Here is a 23,621-nt window from a genome sequence, read left to right as displayed (position 1 = left end):
TATTTAGTATTTTCGGAATGCTTTAACCCCTTCACTATTTCGTATTTTCGGAATGCTTTAATCCTTCACTATTTAGTATTTTCGGAATGCTTTAATCCCTTCACTATTTAGTATTTTCGAAATGCTTTAACCCATTCACTATTTTGTATTTTCGGAATGCTTTAATCCTTCACTATTTAGTATTTTTGGAATGTTTTTACCCTTCACTATTTACTATTTTCGGAATGCTTTAACCCCTTCACTATTTAGTATTTTCGGAATGCTTTAACCCTTCACTATTTAGTATTTTCGGAATGCTTTAACCCCTTCACTATTTAGTATTTTCGGAATGCTTAACCCTTCACTATTTAGTATTTTCGGAATGCTTTAACCCGTTCAGTATTTAGTATTTTCAGAATGCTTTAACCCTTCACTATTTAGTATTTTCGGAATGCTTTAACCCCTTCACTATTTCGTATTTTCGGAATGCTTTAACTCTTCACTATTTAGTATTTTCGGAATGTTTTAACCCTTCACTATTTAGTATTTTCGGAATGCTTTAACCCTTCACTATTTAGTATTTTCGGAATGCTTTAATCCTTCACTATTTAGTATTTTCGGAATGCTTTAATCCCTTCACTATTTAGTATTTTCGAAATGCTTTAACCCCTTCACTATTTCGTATTTTCGGAATGCTTTAATCCTTCACTATTTAGTATTTTCGGAATGCTTTAATCCCTTCACTCTTTAGTATTTTCGAAATGCTTTAACCCCTTCACTATTTAGTATTTTCGGAATGCTTTAATCCTTCACTATTTAGTATTTTCGGAATGTTTTAACCCCATTCACTATTTAGTATTTTCGGAATGCTTTAACCCCTTCACTGTTTACTATTTTCGGAATGCTTAACCCTTCACTATTTAGTATTTTCGGAATGCTTTAACCCCATTCATTATTTAGTATTTTCGGAATGTTTTAACCCTTCACTATTTAGTATTTTCGGAATGCTTTAACCCCTTCACTATTTAGTATTTTCGGAATGCTTTAATCCTTCACTATTTAGTATTTTCGGAATGTTTTAACCCTTCACTATTTAGTATTTTCGGAATGCTTTAATCCTTCACTATCTAGTATTTTCGCAATGTTTTAACCCTGCACTATTTCGTATTTTCGGAATGCTTTAACCCTTCACTATCTAGTATTTTCGGAATGTTTTAATCCTTCACTATCTAGTATTTTCGCAATGTTTTAACCCTTCACTATCTAGTATTTTCGGAATGCTTTAATCCTTCACTATCTAGTATTTTCGCAATGTTTTAACCCTTCACTATTTAGTATTTTCGGTATGCTTTAATCCCTTCAGTATTTAGTATTTTCGGAATGCTTTAATCCTTCACTATTTAGTATTTTCGGAATGCTTTAACCCTTCACTATTTAGTATTTTCGGAATGCTTTAATCCTTCACTATCTAGTATTTTCGGAATGCTTTAATCCTTCACTATCTAGTATTTTCGCAATGTTTTAACCCTTCACTATTTCATATTTTCGGAATGCTTTAACCCTTCACTATCTAGTATTTTCGGAATGTTTTAATCCTTCACTATCTAGTATTTTCGCAATGTTTTAACCCTTCACTATCTAGTATTTTCGGAATGCTTTAATCCTTCACTATCTAGTATTTTCGCAATGTTTTAACCCTTCACTATTTAGTATTTTCGGAATGCTTTAACCCCTTCACTATTTAGTATTTTCGGAATGCTTTAACCCTTCACTATTTAGTATTTTCGGAATGTTTTAACGCCATTCACTATTTAGTATTTTCGGAATGCTTTAACCCCTTCACTATTTAGTATTTTCGGAATGCTTAACCCTTCACTATTTAGTATTTTCGGAATGCTTTAACCCCATTCACTATTTAGTATTTTCGGAATGTTTTAACCCTTCACTATTTCGTATTTTCGGAATGCTTTAACCCCTTCACTATTTAGTATTTTCGGAATGCTGTAATCCTTCACTATTTAGTATTTTCGGAATGTTTTAACCCTTCACTATTTAGTATTTTCGGAATGCTTTAATCCTTCACTATCTAGTATTTTCGCAATGTTTTAACCCTTCACTATTTCGTATTTTCGGAATGCTTTAACCCTTCACTATCTAGTATTTTCGGAATGTTTTAATCCTTCACTATCTAGTATTTTCGCAATGTTTTATCCCTTCACTATCTAGTATTTTCGGAATGCTTTAATCCTTCACTATCTAGTATTTTCGCAATGTTTTAACCCTTCACTATTTAGTATTTTCGGTATGCTTTAATCCCTTCAGTATTTAGTATTTTCGGAATGCTTTAATCCTTCACTATTTAGTATTTTCGGAATGCTTTAACCCTTCACTATTTAGTATTTTCGGAATGCTTTAATCCTTCACTATCTAGTATTTTCGGAATGCTTTAATCCTTCACTATCTAGTATTTTCGCAATGTTTTCACCCTTCACTATTTCGTATTTTCGGTATGCTTTAATCCTTCACTATCTAGTATTTTTGCAATGTTTTAACCCCTTCACTATTTAGTATTTTCGGAATGCTTTAACCCCTTCACTATTTCGTATTTTCGGAATGCTTTAATCCTTCACTATTTAGTATTTTCGGAATGCTTTAATCCCTTCACTATTTAGTATTTTCGAAATGCTTTAACCCCTTCACTATTTAGTATTTTCGGAATGCTTTAATCCTTCACTATTTAGTATTTTTGGAATGTTTTAACCCTTCACTATTTACTATTTTCGGAATGCTTTAATCCCTTCACTATTTAGTATATTCGAAATGCTTTAACCCTTCACTATTTAGTATTTTCGGAATGCTTTAACCCCTTCACTATTTAGTATTTTCGGAATGCTTAACCCTTCACTATTTAGTATTTTCGGAATGCTTTAACCCGTTCAGTATTTAGTATTTTCAGAATGCTTTAACCCTTCACTATTTAGTATTTTCGGAATGCTTTAACCCCTTCACTATTTCGTATTTTCGGAATGCTTTAACTCTTCACTATTTAGTATTTTCGGAATGTTTTAACCCTTCACTATTTAGTATTTTCGGAATGCTTTAACCCCTTCACTATTTAGTATTTTCGGAATGCTTTAATCCTTCACTATTTAGTATTTTCGGAATGCTTTAATCCCTTCACTATTCAGTATTTTCGAAATGCTTTAACCCCTTCACTATTTAGTATTTTCGGAATGCTTTAATCCTTCACTATTTAGTATTTTTGGAATGTTTTAAACCTTCACTATTTAGTATTTTCGGAATGCTTTAACCCCTTCACTATTTAGTATTTTCGGAATGCTTTAACCCTTCACTATTTAGTATTTTCGGAATGTTTTAACCCCATTCACTATTTAGTATTTTCGGAATGCTTTAACCCCTTCACTATTTAGTATTTTCGGAATGCTTAACCCTTCACTATTTAGTATTTTCGGAATGCTTTAACCCCATTCACTATTTAGTATTTTCGGAATGTTTTAACCCTTCACTATTTAGTATTTTCGGAATGCTTTAACCCCTTCACTATTTAGTATTTTCGGAATGCTTTAACCCTTCACTATTTAGTATTTTCGGAATTCAATTGACTTCTTACTAATCACATGATTTCTGTGAATATAACTCAGTTCTAATCTATTCATACACTGGCATTACTGATTGGACATGGAGAAACAGAAAGTGAAAGTCCTCCTGTTTATATAAAGCCAAATGCATCTCAGTGGAAAGGTCATTCCGACATCAAGAATCATCCGGTTCAGATATCATTGGGTAATTCTGCATCTTGTTCTTTACCATTTTCTGTTGTCAATTTCTGTATTTCCAATCCACCCTCTGTCTCATCTCTCCTGCTGCTTCCTCTTGCTCTTTCTGTGTGTGCTCAACTGTGTCTGAGGGTCTTTTTCTGATCTCCTCTTCCCTGTCTCGGTCTTTCTGCATTCGACTTAGCCTTTGGGAGCAGAGGGCTAGAGGGTGTGTGGAGAGAGGAAGGACAGAGATTAGGGGCAGATGGAAGAGAGGTGGGGAAAAGGGGGACAGAAAGGGGGTGCTGGGAGAGAGAGGAGGCAGTGTGCAGGGGAGAGAAGGGGCAAGAGGGAGAGGAGGAGAGAGAGGAGGGACAGGGATAGGGACGGAGAGGAGAAAACAAAGAGGAGAGCAGGGTGAAGAAGGGGGAGATGGGGAGAGTGCCGGGGATGGGGAATGGGAATGGGAGACGGGGAGGGGGCTGGTGTTCCTGGCCTGTGTGTCACCCCACTTCCCAACCTCCATGCCTGTGTTTCCCTTAATTTTCTGCCCATTCCATCCCACGTAGAGAGGGAAGCCAGAGGACAGAGAGAAAGGAAGGAAGGGAGGGGAGACGAAGGTATGGGGGAGAGCATTTAAGGGGCTGGAGAGCTGAGAGGAGATGGAGAATGGGGAGAGAAGAGATAGATCAACAGAGGGAGAGAGGAGAGGATTGAGGGGGAGAGAAATAAAGGGGAGAGGAGGAGGCGGCTATCAAAGGAAGCTATGGATTATATCAGATTAAATGAATACATATTAAGTTGTTGGATTTAGTATTAAAGCTGATAATTATGATGTATATTGAATTCAGCAAAGAAGGCCCAGTAAACTGATCAATCAAAATTTGAATATAAATGGGGAAATCTAAATGAGACAATATTTAAAAAACTGCATAAGAGTCTTTGGGTAACAGGAAAATATTTTCTAAGATGAATGTGGATCCATCATGTGCAGAATCAGGAAATGTTATAATGGGGAATGAATAAATGGTGACTGAATTGATGGAATGCCACAGAGGCTAGCACTGCTGCCTTACACCCTCAGGAACCCAGGTTCAATTCCACCCTCGGGTGATGCCTGTATGGAGTTTGCATGTCCTCCGTGTCTGCATGGGTTTCCTCACACAGTCTAAAGATGTGCAGGTTAGGTGGATTGTCCATGCTAAATTGACCTAACAGGATGGTGTTACAGGGATAGGATATTCTTCAGAGGGTCAGTGCAGATCTAAAACAAATGTAGGACAGATGTCCTTTATTAGAGGAGCCACACACCTTGGCAATACATCATAAACTAATTCATGGGGCTATGCACGCTTGAGCAACGAAGCTACGTGCTCAAAAAATGTGGCACACTGCTGCCTCACTGTGCCAGAGACCCGGGTTCAATTCCTGCCTCGGGTAACTTCTGTGTGGAGATTGCACATTCTCCCTGTGTCTGCTTGGGTTTCCTCTGGGTGCTCTGGTTTCCTCCCACAGTCCAAAGATGTGCAGGTTGGGTGAACTGGCCATGCTAAATTGCCCGTAGTGTTAGGTGAAGGGGTAAGTGTAGGGGAATGGGTCTGGGTGGGTTGCTCTTCAGAGGGTCGGTGTGGACTTGTTGGGCCGAAGGGCCTGTTTCCACATGTAAGTAATCTAATCTCAAAAAAATGCTCACAGTTGGGAAACACTGAGCAGGCAAACAGAGGCACCTTGAACAGATAAGCTACACTTTACCATTACCTCCTAGTGAGAAAGGAACTTAGCTATGTGCAGGAGGCTGCAAAACAGCACCCCCACTGCTACATGGAGAAAGTGAGGATTGCAGATGCTGGAGATCAGAGAGTGTGGTGCTGGAAAAGCACAGCAGGTCAGGCAGCATCCGAGAAGCAGGAGAATGAATGTTTCAGGCATAAACACCACACTCTCGACTTCCATAGCTACATGCCAAGCACTATAGTTCTTCTGGATGAGGGGCACTTCAACAAAATGATTCCTTAACTGGGAGGGAAGCCATGACCAAGAAAATGGCTTCCACAGAGTTAGAAAACACATTAGAATTCTGGGAGATGATGAGTAAAGATTCCTGAATAGTTACTGCAGATCCAAAGGAAGCATTAATGTCACCCCATCATTTATGAGGGTGGGAGAGAGGGAACAGGGATTGACTGATCTGTTGGTCTTTCAATAACAGCAGGGGAATGTTGGAATCTATTAGAAGTGACAGGATTGGACAGAGTCAGCATGAATTTACAAAAGGAAAGTTGAGCTTGAAAATTTCCTGGAATTTTTTGACGATCCAACTAGAAGAATGGATGAAGGGACCAATGAATGTGGTTTATTTGGGCTTTCAAAAGATAAAGTCTCATATAGGTGGTGAGCGTGCAGTTAAAGGGCATGGGATTGGGATGCAGTGTGCTGACATGGATAGAGAACTTATTGGCAGACAGGAGAAAAAAGAATTTGGAAAAACAGACCTTTTTTCTGAGTGACAGGCAGTAACTAGTGGGGTACCACAGGGCTCAGTGCTTCGACTCCAGCTCTTCACAGGATGTACTATTGATTGGGAAAGGATTGGTGCAATGAGACACAGGTTGCTGAAAGTAAGCATGCAGATGCAGCAGGAGGTGAAGAAGATAGATGATTGTGACAGGGAATTCCAGGATTTTGACCCAGCGACAATGAAGGAAAAGCGATATATTTCCAAGTCAGAATGGTGAATGGCTTGGAGGGAAACTTACAGGGTGTAGTGTTCCCATGTATCTGCTGCCCATGTCCTTCTAGATTGAAGTGGTCGAGGGTTTGGAAGGTGCTGTCTAAGGATCTTCGGTGAACATCTGCAGTGAGTCTTGTCCAGTTGAAAATATATAACAAGTTGTGGTCAGTATGGATAATGGTCTCTCTCTGTTCCCATTTCAAACATATATATCAAAGTATATGATAGCCAGAGAAGCAATAGCCTCATGGTATTATCACTAGACTATTCATCCAAAGACACATCAAATATACCTGCATCAAATGTTGCTGCAACAGATGATGAAATTTAAATATAATTCTTTTGGCATTTAGTTTGGCACAACATCATGGCCAAAGGCCCAGTCCTGCACTGTATCGTTCTATGTTGTATGTGATCAGAACTAAGAAGTTAACATTCAATAATTTTGATTTTTTGAAAGACAGAAGAGGTGGAAAAGTTGATGGGGCAGCACTGTAAATAAGAGATGAAATGAGAACAATTGTGAAAGATGACCTTGGCTCGGATGATCGAGAGTGTATTTGGGGGGGAAGTAAGAAACAGAAAGGGAAAGAGCATTTTGGTGGGAGTAATGGACAGACCCCAAACAGTAGCCACTTTGTAGGAAAAGGCAATAAATAAATAAATAATAGACGCATGTGAAAAGAATAGAGCACTAATTATGGATGACTTTAATCACAGAATCCCTACAGTGTGGAAACAGGCCATTTGGGCCAACAGGGGAGGCAATGGCCTAGCGGTATTATCACTGGACGCTTAACGCACAGGCTCAGGTAATATTCTGTGAACCTGGATTCAAATCCCACCACTGCAGATGGTGGAATTTGAATTCAATAAATATCTGGAGTTAAAAGTTTATGATGACCAGGATTCCGTTGTTGATTGTTGGGGAAAAACCCCATCTGTTTCACTAATGCCCTTTCGGGAAGGAAACTGCCATCTTTGCCTGATCTGGCCGACATGTGACTCCAGACCCACAATGATGTGGTTGACTCTTACCTGCCCTCAGGGTAATTAGAGATGGGTAATAAATGCTGGCCTAGTCAGTGATGCCCTCATTCCATGAATGAATTTTTAAAAGGTCTACACTAACCCTCGGAAGAGTAACCCACCCAGACCCATTCCCCTACACTATTACTCTACGTTTCCACTAACTAATACACCGAATCTACACATCCTTTAATACCACATGCAATTTAAAATGGCCAATTCACCTAACTTATATATCTTTGGACTGTGGGAGGAAACTGGTGCACCAGGAGGAAACCCACACAGACACAGGGAGAATGTGCAAACTCCACACGGACAGTAGCCCGAGGTTGGAATCAAACCCAAATCCCTGGTGTTATGAGGCAGCAGTGCTACCCACTGAGCTACCAATCGTCAAGTTGCCTGGGCCAATCAAGTTGGAAAGGGGATCAATGACAAGAACTTCATAGTGAATCAGGGATTGCTTCCTCGAGCAATATGCAAGGGAGCCAAGTAGGGAGCAGGCTATCTATGATCTAGTAATGAGGAATGAACCATGTTTCAGAGTGAAAGGTCCCCTCAGAAGTAATGATATAATTTAATCCTCTGTTTGAGCATAAGAAACTAAAGTTAAATGAATGGAATTACAATGAAAGGAGGATCGAGTTCGCGAAAGTGAACTGGTTGGATAGATTAACAGGAATGACAGTGAGGATAAATTCAGAATCCAGGAAAGGAGGACTAAAAAGATAATAGAGAGTAAACTACAAGAGCAAACCAGCGAGGAGAATAAAAATTGTCAACAAGAGCTTCTTTATGTTGACAAAAACGAAGCGAGAGGTCAAAGTAAACATAGTCCTTTTAGAAAATGAAGCTGGTGAGACAATTTTCAGGGACATGGAGATGGCAGAGGAGTTAAACAGATGCTTTGAATCAGTCCTTAAGGTGGAAGATATACTTAATTTGATTTATTATTCTCACATGTATGTCGATACGGTGAAAGGTGCTGTTTTGCATGCTCTTCGGGCAGATCATACCATACCAAGTGCATCACGTTAGCAGAACAGAGTGCAGACTTCAGTATTACAGCCGCAGAGAAGGTCATAATCAGACAGCACAGAAACAGACTCTTTGGTCCAACCAGCCCATGCCAATCATGTTCCCAAACTAAACTAGCCCCACATTCCTGTGTTTGACCCATATCCCTCCAAACCTTTCCTATTCAGAAGCATAGCCAAACATCTTTTAGACTTTGTCACTGTTCCTGCATCCATTCGTTTCTCTGGCAGTTCACTCCACACACGAACCACTCTCTGTGCAGAAACATTGCCCCGCGTGCGCCTTTTAAATTTCACCTTAAAAATAAGCCCCCAGTTGTGCACGCCCCACTTTAGGGGAAAAGACCCTTGTTATTCACCTTTTCTATGACCCTTATGATTTAATAAACCTGAATAAGGTCACCCGTCAACCTCCTACACTCCAATAAAAATTGTCCCAATCTGTCCTTTCTATTTTTATTATCTTAAGCCCACCATTGCTCACAGACTAGTCAAGCAACAGCCTGACATAATCATTCTTACAGATTCATACCTTATGGATAACACCCCAGACGCTGTCATTACCATCCCTGGATATGTCCTGTGCCACTGGCAGGACAGACCTAGCAGAGGTGACAGCACAGGGGGATTCAGTCAGGAGGGAGTTGCCCTGGGAGTCTTTGACATTGACTCCAGACCCGATGAAGCCTCATGGCTTTAGGTTAAAGGTGGGCAAGGAAACCTCTTACTGGCTCAGCTGATGAGTCAGTACTCCTCCATGTTGAACAACACTTGGAGGAAACACTGAGGGTGGCAAGGGTGCACAATATTCTCTGGGTGGGGGTTTTCAATGTCCACCACCAAGAGTGGCTTGGCAATAGCATTACAGATCGAGCTGGTCAGGTCCAAAAGGATATAACTGCGAGACTGGGTCTGCAGGTGGTGGTGAAGGAACCTGCAAGAGGAAAAAACATACTTGACCTCATCCTTACTAATCTGCCAGCTGCAGAACCATCTGACTATGACAGTATTGGTAAACGTGACCACCGCACTGTCCTTGTGTAGATGAAGTCCCACCTTCACATTGAGAATAACCTCCCTCGTGTTGGGTGGCACTATCATTGTGCTAAATGGGACAGAGTTTGAACAAATCCAGCAGCCCAAGACTAGGCATCCATAAGTGCTGTGGGTCATCAACAGCAGCAGAATTGTACTCCAGCACAATCTGCAATCTCATGGCCCAGCATGTCCCCCACTTAACCATTACCATCAAGTCAGGGGATTAACCCTGGTTCAATGGAGAGTGCAGGAGGGCATACCTGAAGGTGAGATATCTACCTGGTGCCAAAAAGCATAAAGAGTAAATGATAGATCTGAGCAATCCAACAACTAACGGATCAGATCTAAGCTCTGCAGTCCTTCCACATCCAGTTGTGAATGGTGGTGAACAATTAAACAACTCACTGGAAGAGGCAGTTCCACAAATATCCCTATCCTTAATGATGGAGGAGCCCAGCACATCAGTGCAAAAGATAAGACTGATGCATTTGTAACAATCTTCAGTCATATCCATCTCAGCCTTCTCTGGTGGTCCCCAGCATCACAGATACTGCAAGGGCTTCCGGCCTTCTGGCAACAGTATTGAAGATGTGTGCTCCAGAACCTGCTGCTCCCCAAGTCAATCTCTTCCAGTACAGTTACAACACTGGTATCTACCCGAGAATGTGGAAAATTTGCCCAGGTATGTCCTGTACACAAAAAACAGGACAAATCCAGCCCGGCTAATTACCACCCTTTAGGGTGAGAGAGGAAAGATTTAAAAGCATCAACTTTTCCTTACAGAGGGTGGTGCGTGCATAGAATGAGCTCCCAGAGGAAGTGATGGAGGCTGGTACAATTACAGTAGTTAAAAGGCATCTGGATGGATATATGAATAGGAAGTGTTTAGAGATATGGCTAAATGCTGGCTAATGGGACTAGATTAATTTAGGATATCTGGTCGGCATGGACAAATTGGACTAAAGGATCTGTTCCTGTGCTGTATATGTCTATGACTTTAAATATTAAGGAAATAAATCCGAACATTTGGAAAATCAAAATCTAATCCAGCAAAGTCAGAATGGAATGGGAAATAGTGTCTTGACTAATTAAATTTTGGTGAACTTTCAACCAAAATGGATTGAGGGTAACCAATAAATATGTTGTATTTGGTCTTCCACAAGGCATTCAACCAAAGTACCTCACAACATGTTAAACCATAAGAGCCAATGATGTTGCAGATAGTAAACCCACCTGAATAATGAATTGGTCAATGAGCAGGAAATAATGAGTGGGGATAAGGGGCTGTTTTTCACATTGGTGACCTGTGGCTGGTGGAGCTGCACAGGGACCTGCATTGTGAGTGCAGTTGTTTACAATCTCCATCCATTGACTTGGAGCATGTGAATGTACTGTCGTCACATTGGCAGGCAACACAAAAATATGTGGAAATGCAAGTTGCAAAAGGAATGAAAACAGTTTACAGAGAAATGTTGATTGTTAAAAGTCAGTGGGCAAAAGGTTGGCAAATGGAATATAATGTGAGAAAATGTGAAGTTGTTCATTTTGAAAGGGAGAACAAAAGAATACTTAAATGGAGAAGAATACAGAAATTTGCAACAGTGTTTTTGGGGGTACTCGCGCACAAAACACAGAAAGCAAACATGAAGGTGCAGGAGGTAATCAGGAAGGCCGCTGGCATGTTGGTCCTTATTTCAAGGCGGTATAAGAGTGAGGAAGACTGACTGCAACTGTACAAGTTGTTAGTCAGACCAGATCGGGAATAGTAGGTCCCCCTTTTTAGGGAAAGGTAATGTTTCACTGGAGGCATTTCAAAGGATGTTCTCTTGGATAATCCTGGTTTGGAGGGATTGTTTTATTAGCAAAGGCTAAACAGGTTGGGTCTCTACTCATTGGAGTTTAGAGGAATGAGAAATGATCTCATTGAAACACACAGGATTCTTAAGGGGCTTGACAGTGTCAATGCCGAGAGGATGTTTCCCCTCATTGGAGAGTCCAAGACCAGGGAGCACAGTCTCAGAATAAACTGGTGCCTACTTAGAACTGAGATGAGGAGGAATTTCTTCTCTCAGAGGGTTGACTGTCTTTAGAACTGTTTGCCTCAGAGAGCTGTGGGGGGCAGAATCCTTGTGTATATTTAAGGCTGCAATAGATTCTTGACCAGTTGGGGACTCAAAGGTTAGAGGAAAGTGGATGTGAAGAATATTGGGTCAGTTGTGATCCTATTGAATGACAGAGCAGGCAGTTTTGTGGGGGGGGGGGGGGGGCATGGTGGGGGGGGAATAGCCTCCTTTCCCTATTTATTATGGTCTTGTGGTATAAAAGAATCCCATTCTGTAAGAAATAAAAGCTCCCATGTCCTGTGAAAGCTCTATATGTTGACTAGTGACTTCAGAATTCATGCAATAGATACAATCCCATGCACATTACCTGTAATTCAATCCCTATTCCAAGGGTTTCATGCACACCTAGTACTCATCATTGAAATGGTTTCAGAACTGGCAAATAAGAATTATTTTCTTTTCTAATTCAACTCTTAACTGTGTCTGACTATAGGTGTAAGAGTTGTCAAAGAAGATTGGGTTAAATCATAGATAAAATTAGATTCTTTGTAGTTTGTCTGTGTCCTGTTGAAGTTGAGATCTTAGTAACAATTTGTTAATTTTTGTTTAAGTTTTTAACTTGTTGTCCAAAATGTGTAATTTGTCAACTCTAGTTAGGAACAATTGAATAATTTTGAGTGTCTTTGAATGTTTGAATTTCACTGTGTTGTGAATCCAATGAGGGGGAGGTTGATTTGGTTTGGCTTGCTGTTCCCGTGTCATAACAATGTGGAAATTTATACGATATCTGAATGGGAGAGAATAGAGAAACGGGGTTTCGAATGATACCTTAGGGGTAACACTTAAATGGCCACCTATGGATCTTTTTAACTGGAAGCAATTCAGAAAATATTACATTTGACTGGATAAACAAGAAGCAGCCTCACACGTCTAACAATGAAATATTAACGTATTTCTGATCTTCTCAATGACAATTCAGTCCAGCCTGTTATTTTTGATTGTTCCATTGTTACATGTCCACAGCTATTCCCAAGCACTTGAAGACTCATTGTTCTGAACGTGTGGTAAGAGGAAAGGAGCAACCTACAAAGTGCACCAAAGAGAAACCTCAGACATGGAAGCAATGTTGAGCAGCAGGTCAATTTCACAATAAATTACAGGACAGGAAGTCAGACCAGTGATAAAGCACAGGACAGGATCCTGAATCTCTGGAAATCGAATTTCACCTCTGATCAAAAGGAAATTTATTTAAAAGGAAATGGGACAGACTTCAGAATGTCGTAACTGGTCTGCAACTCAGCTGCTTGAAAAGGCATCTAGTGGACTGGCACTCAAAGGAATTTTTGTCAGTAAGAATGTGAATGATCTGTTAAAGACGCGGGAAAGACTGCTGGAAGTCCCAAAGACATGCTGTCTATTGGGTCCATCCATGAATCCTACTGAACACACTGAGAGTTTCACGTCTCACACTCATGCCGAAAATTCTAAGAAGTGTGTAGAACAGTTGGGTCTTGGTATCAGAAGCAGTGTTGAGACTAAATTCTGGAGCTTTGAACTGGATGTTAAGGGAGAGCATAACACTTCCAGCAGCAGTTCTAACAGCACAAAAAATACATATGTCTCTTTTTATAAGATGATCATTGTACCTATGGCCAGTGTTGAGTTAAACTGCAAGGATCTGAAACTGTCAGAAACTGCTGTCAACTCTCTGAAAGATGTTGAAATGAATCTGCGCTATCAGGAGTCAGATCATGTGAAAGATATTTTGTGCGAGCAATTCCTGGAACGATTCGGGTCACATGTAAACAGCAGCAATATTCACTTTGGGGGAAATTACTTGATAGAAACAGAAAGTGAGAAATTGAAAACCCAAGAGAAAGAAGATGCTGAAGAAGTCATGAAAACATTGGTCAACACAGATTTACAAACTAGCGCGTTAGGCTTCGTCAGTGCCAGTGTTTCAGCGTCTGCGTCTCACTTTAAATCTAACGTTAACTCTACCTGCAAAAAGACTCTATTGGATAAAATAAGTGTCCGCATTACTAAGATCGGTGGCCCTGTTGAAGCATCATCGCTTCTAGACTGGAAGAAAGGCTTACAGGAACAGGATAGCACTTGGCGAGTCATTGATCGTGGCTCTGTACACAGCCTAGTTCCTGTCTGGAAAGTAATTCAACAGAACCACAGGACAGACTTTGACAATTATCAATTACTAACTGAAAGCTTGCAGAAATGCTGGGAAAGGAAAACTGGATTACAGGCTGAAGATACAGAAACTGGAAAAGTGACGGAAGTTAATACCAGTATTCAAGATCTGGTGCAGGAAGTAAGCAAATGGAACTCCATCTCAGAATCAGAGTTTGTTGCAGACTGTATTAGGAACATTTCCCAGTGTGCACACATTAAAGCCTCTTTGGGAAAACACTTCCCGATAGACACAGACAGACTGTGGTATTGTGAATTTATTTGTAAAAGCCCCGTTCAGGAATTCTTCAGTAAAGTTTTAAAATGCATTGCAGAGAACAGAATTGTGGGTGTGGATAAAATCTATCTAAAGGTTCAACTGGCACATCTGCTGCAGCCTCAAGAAATAATAAACAGCTTGGATTTTCCAAACATCTCATCAATCTTGCAACAACTGACTGACAATATCAGTGATGAGAAAGAATTAATCTTCTCCAGTTTTGAGGAAGCAAAGGAATACATCAACAAACTGGAGAAAATATTCCAGGGGCCAGATGTTGGGAACAAATTTCAAAGTAAAGTTTGCAGTGAGCTGGGAAAATCATTGTTTCAACTACAACAAAGTAAAGATCAAGAGACATCTTTGCTCTTGACTGCACTTCTGCACCCACTATTCCACCAACCTAGTGGAATACTGATTCAGCCTCTAACAGAGGATGGCTGTAAATACCTGATCTCTCAGTTAGATCAAATCGAAACCTTCAGGCATGAAATGGAGACAATGCAGAAGGCACAATGCCAAGCCTTCCTGCTCCTCAAAGCACTGACTGCCAGAGTCACTGAGTCAGAATATAAAGATCCCAGAATAGTACTCGAAACAATGTTTGCAAAAATGGACAAAGAAGTATCGCTTCAAGTCCGTGAGGCAGTGATGACTCAGAATGGAACCTTTTTATCTGACATGGAACTTCTAAAAGAAACATTACTACATTTATCAGCCAACAAAGATGGACTGGAAGAAAACACACCATCAGAATATAGTGAAACATTGGAAAGATTCACATTCAGCGATGACAGAGAAAAGAACATCAACAAGCTCCCAGATTCTTTCTGTGAGTGGACTGAGCAATCAGGCATATCCCACAATGAGACACCACCTCAAATTGTGAATGACTTGGGATTACAAAATTACTATCCTCATAAGCTATCCCTAAATTTCACTCGGGAGATGAGCTGGGATAAACTGAGTGACAGTAAGCTGACTGAGTTAAAAGATGTCCCTTTGCGTTTCCTCCAAAAGATCCTCTCTGCCAATTCTGTTGCAAGGAACCTTGAATGGCCACTTGCTCAACAATCAGAAAGTGAGATCGATGCTGATGAAGATTTCAATGGTTTCTTTGAAGGAAATGAAACTGAGATTTCTGAGATTAATCCTCAAGATATCATTACTAGTATCTTCCTTTGTGCAGATTACTTTCTACAACAGGAGCTAATGCTGAAGATGTCTCTATGCCAGTTTGCATTACCCTTTCTGCAGCCATATAGGGATAATTATTCTACAGAAAAGAAGAGGGATTCCACAGATGAACCTGGTGGCACCCTTCTCCTGTGGGCAATGCGATCTATTGTTAAAAAATGGTGCCCACAATCCCATATATCAAGTAACAGCTTTGTGCAAGAGCCAATTGTAACTGCAGCCATGCCAACCATTTCCTTCATCAGGATTGGAAGATGCAGTATCTCCAAATCCAAAATTCTCAATTTCACCTTGAGCCAGAAGCAGCAACAACAGAATATCTTCCTGCACTCGGGGATGGACTGTGGCCATGTTCCACGTGACATATCTGATGGACTAGCCGAGATCAGCTGGTACCTTCCATCTGGCAAAAAGAATTTGGACGTATTCCCCGAGGCTGCAGCATTCATTAACCTCCGAGGAGATGCTGAAATTTATCAGAGAAACACTCGGTTTCTTGCTAAAGCCTCTGCTGCTCTCTTTATATTCATTGATATCATTGGGGAAAAGGAAAGAAAATTCCTTACTTCTCTTGCACAGTCACCAGCCAAATTCTTTCTCATAATCAACTCACACAGCAATCAGCAAAAGATAACCCAACAGCAAACAAAGGAACTGTTCAAAGATCTACAGTTAAAACCTCAACAATGCATTGTTCGGACAAATTTAAATGATGCAAAGCTTGTGGAAAACCTTTGTTCGAGAATTGAACAAATGATTCTAACTCAGAAAGAGAAGACCTTTCTAAACCTGGAGCAAATGGCTGAAATTGCACGAGAAAGTGGGATTCAAATCGATGAACATCATCCCAAAATACAAAATGCTAAACAATTGGCCTCCAAAATACTGGAAGGGCTTAACCCTGAAGCCATTATTGAATACAAACAGAGGGTGTTACCCTTCCATGGGAAGCCCTGGCAAGATTGGTCTAAAGCTGAGAAAGAGAAGTCTCGCATGAAACTCCGTAAGAACAAGACTACAGAGGTATACAAGTATGAGCTGGAGCAAAAGCAGAAAAAAATCCAAGGAGATCTGATCAAGCAGAACTTGTCGAAAGAGATGCAACAATTCATTACAGAACTGTTTTCAACTTGTGCAGAAGAGAGAGCGCTTTTCCTACAATGGCTGAAGTTCAATCTGGACAGTAAATCAAGGGAGATAATGTCAAACTTATGCAGCGCTTATAAAACGTTTTTGAAAGACTCAAAGCAGAAGACAAGTGAGCTGAAAGATTTGGATCAGAAAATGTCTGATAGTTCTCTTGGACTTGAGCATTTCATGAGGGAACTGGGTCAGGTTTATGAGATTTCAGTGACAGCAAGTAATATTGGCTCCGAGAGAAAAATGAACAGGAATATATTGGAGTTACCAATAGTTGCAGCTGAACTGTTGCTGGAAGGGTTCCCGCTGGAGCTCATTGATGGAGATGTTTCCAACATACCGGTTCAGTGGGTCACTGCTGTACTGAAGGAAGTAGCTAAGAAGGTGGGCACTGCTTCCCGTGTGTTTGTGGTGACAGTGCTTGGTGTCCAGAGTACAGGGAAGTCCACACTCCTAAATACAATGTTCAGTTTGCAGTTTGCTGTGAGTAGTGGCAGATGTACACGAGGAGCCTTCATGCAGTTTCTCAAGGTCACAGGGCAACTGAAAAAAGATCTTGGCTGCGATTTCATGCTGGTGATTGACACCGAGGGCCTGAAAGCTCCAGAACTCGCAACCCTTACAGACAGTTATGAGCATGATAATGAACTAGCAACATTTGTCATTGGATTAAGCAATTTAACTTTAGTAAATATAGGGATGGAAAACCCCACCGAGATGAAAGATGTTTTGCAGATTGTTGTGCATTCCTTAATCCGCATGAAACTAACTGGAAAGCGGCCAAGCTGCCAATTTATCCACCAGAATGTTGGAGATGTGTGTGCATATGATCAGAACCTGAGGAGTCGTCAAAAACTGCTGGAACAACTGGATCAAATGGTAGAGGCTGCAGCTAAACTGGAGAAGGTGGACAAAATGAAATTCTCAGATGTGATGGAGTATGATGCTGATCAGAGCAACTGGTACATCCCAAGTCTGTGGCATGGCACTCCTCCAATGGCTGCAGTTAATACTGGTTACAGTGAGCAAGTCTTTGAGCTGAAGAAGCACATCATTCAATGTTTAGTAAAACGTAGCAAATCTGAAAGAGCTTTAACAATTCCAGACTTTATCAAGTGGATGCCTGGGCTTTGGGAGCAGGTGAAAAATGAGAACTTCATTTTCAGTTTTCAGAATAGTCTGGTTGCTGAAGCTTACAATCAGCTCTCCATGAAGTACAAAGAGTGGGAATGGAATCTCCGCAAATTTGCACATTCCTATACATGTGAAACTGAAAATACAATAAAGAATGAAGATGGTGATCTCACCCAACTGCTCCCAAAATTGGAACTGGAGATCAGGAATACGATTGATGACAAAAAGCAGGACACACTCAATAATCTAAAAAGACATTTTGAAAGTGGTGCTGATAATGTGCAGCTGATGGAGAAATACAGGGAGCAATTCAAACAAAGCATTTCCATGTTATGTAGACAACTCCAGGATAATTTACTACAGAAATGTAAAGATACTATCAACAGGCAAGTGGGATTATCGAAAGTGGATGCTATCTGGGAAGAATTCAACAACAAGATTGAAGAACAAGTCAAGAAACTTTTACAAAATTGTGAAGAAATTCAGCAAGTGTTACATGATGAAGAACTAAAAGCTGCCTTTGAAAGAATGTGGCATGATACGCTCTCTAAATTGAACTATCAGCCCTGCAGTAAAAGAAACATTGAGGCCGAGATTGAAAATCTTCTGAGAGATGACATGGAAACACAAGGAAGAGTGATAAATGCAAGTCTGAAAGAGAAATGCCTGTCAAAGCACGGGAAGCAAACCTTTAAGATTCTGGAGAAACACATTAATGTGTCGAAGTGGAGGTTGATTAAAAACTTTGGTACAATTAATCCATCAGATTTAGAACAAGCAGGACTGATATCAAATACACTTGAGACCGAATGTAGGGAACAGATCAATAACATTGCAAAAATGGACATAGATTATGATATCAAATATTGTATTGAACTTTTGGACAACATAGACAAAAAAATCAACGATAATGATTCAGATTCAAAGTTTAGAATGAGTGAGATTTTCAGGGCAGAGTTTAAACTTCACATGTGTGGCTACGCTGCACCAAGATTCATGGAAATGCAATCCAAATTTATCAACAAACATGATCCACAGAAGTGGCTGGAAAGCAAAAAAGATCAATACTTTGAACTATTCATGGTGATTTACAAGGAGCAGGATCAGAATCAGCAACAAGCAGAACGATTTGTAAAATGCTGCTTTATGCCAGCTGTCAGAGATGCCACACTCAACAGCCTCAGCCTGAAAATAGTGGACGATATGAAAAAAAATGATCCTGAGGGGAAGTACACACTCCGCAATAACTTCATTGTTGCACTGCTGATCTATTTAAAACAAACTAACAGCTTCGAAGAATATTACCAGTATATTAATAACCTTGAGAATTTTGCATCCAACTGGCTTCACAAGCAGGTTATTGCACACTGCAAAATGCAATTTAAAGGAGAAATGAAATTTATACATCTAGCTAAGGAAATTGTCAAAGAAATCACTCAACAGGCCATTGAATTTGTCAGAGATGTATCACAGCAGAACATTTCTGGAAATGTTCAGGGCTTCCTTGATCTGTTTGTTAATAAGTTCAAAACAAAAATTGCGATGCCCAAAGAGGAGTTGAAATTTGTTTTATTCCACACTGACAGCAATGCCAAGAAATTTGCAGAAGCAGTTCTACTGTCTATTGCAGAGGCAGAGAAGCTCCTCCTCCATGAGGTGACAGGCTGGAATGTTGAAGCAAAGGTGAAAGAATTATCTGTAAAACCAAATAAGGAACTCTTTAAAGGCTTATTCAGTTGCACAAAGAAATGCCCTTTCTGTGGAGTTTTCTGTGATGCAGAGAGCCCTGAGCACCAGCAGCATTTCAGTAAACAACACAGGCCTGAAGGATTAACTAGTTGTCAATGGACAGACAGCCAGCGTCTTGTGGTGGATGTTTGTACAGCTTCAGTAGCAACCAATGCACAATTCTGCAATGGTGACACAAACGGTAAGTACGTACCCTACAAGGACTACCGAACAGTCAATGATTACTATAAATCCTGGACTATTCAAAAGGAGCTCACTGCAGAGGCAACATCCTACTGGAAAAAAGTTTTTTATACTTACAATGAGAAATTTGCTGAGAGATATGGAGCAAAATGTGCAGAAATGAGCAAATCCTGGGACATTGGATGGGATGAAATAAAGAAGCAGCTGATCAAAACATATAACACAAATATCGAATCCCTGTAGGAGCCTTTTCAATATCTTAGCAATGCAAACACCTTAAATCAATCAGAAATTACAGAGTATATATGGAAATGTCAAGAAATGCATTACTGTAAAATTTCAAATGCCACAATGCTAAATTAAAACTTAGGAGAAATGTTTTCACTCACGTTTTATTAAGTATAATTAAGTTATGGAATGTTATTAGGGAAAGGAACTGGAGAGGACATTAGAAATTAGGTCAAGAAACAGTCAGATATATTTCTAACAGGAATTTGGGATATGACGAAGAGGGATTGAAATGTGTAGAGAGAAAGTGTTGAGGGATAGGGTGAGAGAGACCGAGGGACATGGAGAAGGTATTGAGTGACATGGACTGAGTAACTGAGGGACAGGGTGAGAAATATGTTAAAATTGTGGATTGGCCACGTCAACATTTGTAAGAAAGGTTTAATCTCACTGCCAATTCCTGATTCTCTTTCTTAAGAACAGAGCACTATATCAGACACACAATCAGCTTCCAGGTCAGTTTCTTCTCAGTTATGTATTAAATAGCTCTGAATGCATCAGTCTAAAGTGTAGGGAAATGATAGTTGCTTATGAATCTCTACCAAGAAAAGCTTACACAATGTAATTATATTCTTAAATATTGTTAATATGTTGCAGGCTCTGCAAAGCCACATTATTCATATTTTTTATAAGTGAATTTGAAAAGATTCACAAATATTCAAACTGAAGCAGTAACAGGCATCTGCAGGTACAATGTGAGGCAGGAATCTGAGTAGATAGTTTCAGATTAGAAACCATTTCTAGTACAGAATGGGCTGAATAGCCAGTTTTGGTGCTTTAATTCTGAGCATTCAATGATTTATGTCAGTTCTGCCTGTAACCTCTATCTCTGAAACTGAAGAACCAGAGGATGCATGACCTTAATGGGCAGAGTTGGTTTTACTTCTGTTGACAACTAGAGACAAGGAAATTGTCACAGTGGGACAGGAACAAGTTCCTTTAGGAACTGCAACAGAACAAACACAAAGATAAATTACTTCTCTCGGAAATGCACCTTCGTGCCATCTGAATTCTCCCTCCACAGAAACTCTACAATCTACAAATCCACACACAGTATCTGACTTAGACAATAAGACCTTGGAGCAGAAGTAGACTATTCAGACCATTGGGTCTGCTCCATCATTAAATGGGATTATGGTTGAGTTGATAATTTTCAACTCCACTTTCCTTCCTTTTCCCCATCGTAATTAAAATAAATCTATCTCAGCTTTGAATATACTTCATAACCCAGGCTTGAGTGTCCTTTATGGTAAAGAATTTCACAGATTCACGACCCATTGAAAGAAAAAATGCCTCCACATCCTTGTCTTACATTTGCAATCCCTCATTCTGAGATTACGACTCTGGTCGTAGACTCTCTCGTAAGGGGAAGCATATCTTAGAATCATAGTATCATAGAATCCCTACAATGTGGAAATAGACCATTTGGCCCAACAAGTTCACACAGACCCTCCAAACAGTATCCCACCCTGACCCTATCACTCTACATTTACTAGATTAGAATGGTGCTGGAAAAGCACAGCAGTTCAGGCAGCATCCGAGGAGCAGTAAAATCGACGTTTCGGGCAAAGGCCTTTCATCAGGAATACAGGCAGAGAGCCTGAAGGGTGGAGAGATAAATGAGAGGGGGGTGGGGTACATTTACCCCTGACTAATGCACCAAATGTACACATCCCTGAGCACTATGGGGAAATTAGCATGGTCAGTCCACCTAGCCTGAACATCCTTGGACTGTCATGACTCAGCAGAATAATCTCTGAAAGGAATTTCTGCAAAAGTAGAGTCCAATAAAGAGGATAATAAGTGAAACCTGACAGTACTTGCTCCTCCTTATGTCTCCATTATCTGAGTAGAATTGTGTGAAACAACCCAAGAAACCACTGGGGCCATTACAGCTTTGGATCATCTTCATACAGAAGGAGAAACAGCAGAACTAACATTGGGTTAACTGATGAGCAAGGGATTTGAACCAGGAAAGTGCTGATTCCTTGATGAGATGGCAGCACTCACAGTGAAATTGGAAGAATGTATAACGAGACATGTCTTGAATTAATTTAAATAATGAAAAAGCGCTGCTTGCAATTGTCATTTTAACTGTGTGTTCTAATGAGAATCTAGGTGTACTTTGTGTCCTCTGCTAATTACTGAGTACAATAACTCAACAACAGTGAAGATAGTCATTCGGCTAAAAATGTGTAGGTGCCTTCAAGTAATTAATAGTACTTTTAACATTAATCATCAATTATTTTTAAAAATCACATAACACCAGGTTATAGTCCAACAGGTTTAATTGGAAGCACTAGTTTTCGGAGCACTGCCCCTTCGTCAGGTGATTGTGAAGGAGCAGCCAGCGCTCCGAAAGCTAGTGCTTCCAAATACACCTGTTGGGCCATAACCTGGTCCTATGGGATTTTTAACTTTGTACACCCCAGTCCAACACCCGCATCTCCAAATCATCAAGTAATGATTGGTTACAGTGCTTGCAGTAAAATAGTAAATTTGATAAAGTTAAGCATTCTGAGTTAGTTCAGTCCATAGCTGGTTTGTAATAAAATAGAATAATGCAAAGTAACAGTATAACTCAGACAACTGTTGGTAGAAGTTTAAGACATTTTAATGTATCACTGCAAGTTGGTGCAAAAAGTAACCTTGAATTCATGGAAAGACGGAGGGAGAAGAATAGTTAAGATTCAGAAGTTAGACTCCAGATCCTTGAAGTAATACCAGAGGCTAACTACTTACACTTTTACTTGGTTACAGTCATTGTATCAACTATAATAAATAATTTAAAACTGAAAGCTCAGAATCAAAGCTATGTTACAGAAGAGGAGGAGGTCATTCAGCCCATCAAATCTACACCTTGAGCTCTTTATCCACTGCCAATCTCCCACTTTTTAGAATATTTTTGCAGTTATATTTATCAAAATAATCATCCAATGCCTTCTCCTGTTACCGTGGTGTATAAACTGAAGCCCAGCTCCTCAATACAAAAGCACCAAGAACTCAATGTTTACTGTTCTGGTATGTGTATTTGCCTTCAGCCATTACTGTGATGCTTTAATCTGAACTACAGTTGCATTTCCATGATATGATGTGAAATTAACATAGTGAACTGTTATTGCTTGAGTAGCTGTAATTGAATAAAGCAGATTTTAGCTGTACATGAATGGTGTCCTGTCAAATCCTTCACTGAGCTGAGCAAAGAATTCCCAGTTCCACACTATGTTTACAAAGGATTGTCTGTGCAGCTGAATCTTATTCCTTGATCCAGTTTATTTAAACATTGGTCATTATCAAAAATGCCCTAAATCCTGAAACCCATTTGAATTCTCATATCCCCCAGTCCATTACTGACTTGATATGCCCGAAACATCGATTCTCCTGTACCTCGGATGCTGCCTGACTAGCTGTGCTTTTCCAGCACCACACTCTTTGACTCTGATCTCCAGCATCTGCGGTCCTCACTTTCTCCTTCCTCTATTCCCTGCCTGTTCATGTGTCTGGCTAAATGTCTGTTAAATATTGCTATCATATCTGTGTCTACCAGTTCCCCTAGCAACATGTTCCAGGTACCTAGCAACCTCTGTGTAAAAAACCTGCCTCGCACATCTCTTTTAAACTTTCCCCTCTCAACTTAGACCTATGCTCTCGAGAATTTGATATTACCATCCTGGGGAAAAAAAACTTTGACCATCCACCCTATCAATACCTCTCATTTTATATACTTCTATCAGGTTGTCCCTCAGCCTCTGGGGCTCTAACAAAAACAAAGTTTGTCCAATCTCTTCTTAGTTGACAATGGGTCCACCGTGA

The 23,621-nt window shown here is 40.1% G+C and overlaps 1 protein-coding gene across 1 annotated transcript; it reads left to right on the top strand.

The window, feature by feature from the left end:
• The first annotated feature begins 7,226 nt into the window (after nt 1-7,226).
• On the top strand, nt 7,227-20,779 carry LOC148152279 (interferon-induced very large GTPase 1-like). The gene is made up of 2 exons (XM_087992174.1): nt 7,227-7,298; nt 12,677-20,779. Exon 2 carries the CDS (start codon nt 12,912-12,914, stop codon nt 19,761-19,763), a length of 6,852 nt encoding a protein of 2,283 aa, XP_087848300.1. The 5' UTR covers nt 7,227-7,298; nt 12,677-12,911; the 3' UTR covers nt 19,764-20,779.
• Nucleotides 20,780-23,621: the final 2,842 nt, after the last annotated feature.

This window comes from Chiloscyllium plagiosum, unplaced genomic scaffold (assembly GCF_037043375.1).
Source record: "Chiloscyllium plagiosum isolate Xiang-an unplaced genomic scaffold, Cpla_swu_hap1 HiC_scaffold_1, whole genome shotgun sequence".
Classification (NCBI taxonomy): domain Eukaryota; kingdom Metazoa; phylum Chordata; class Chondrichthyes; order Orectolobiformes; family Hemiscylliidae; genus Chiloscyllium; species Chiloscyllium plagiosum.
This window is presented reverse-complemented; position numbering and strand designations above follow the sequence as displayed.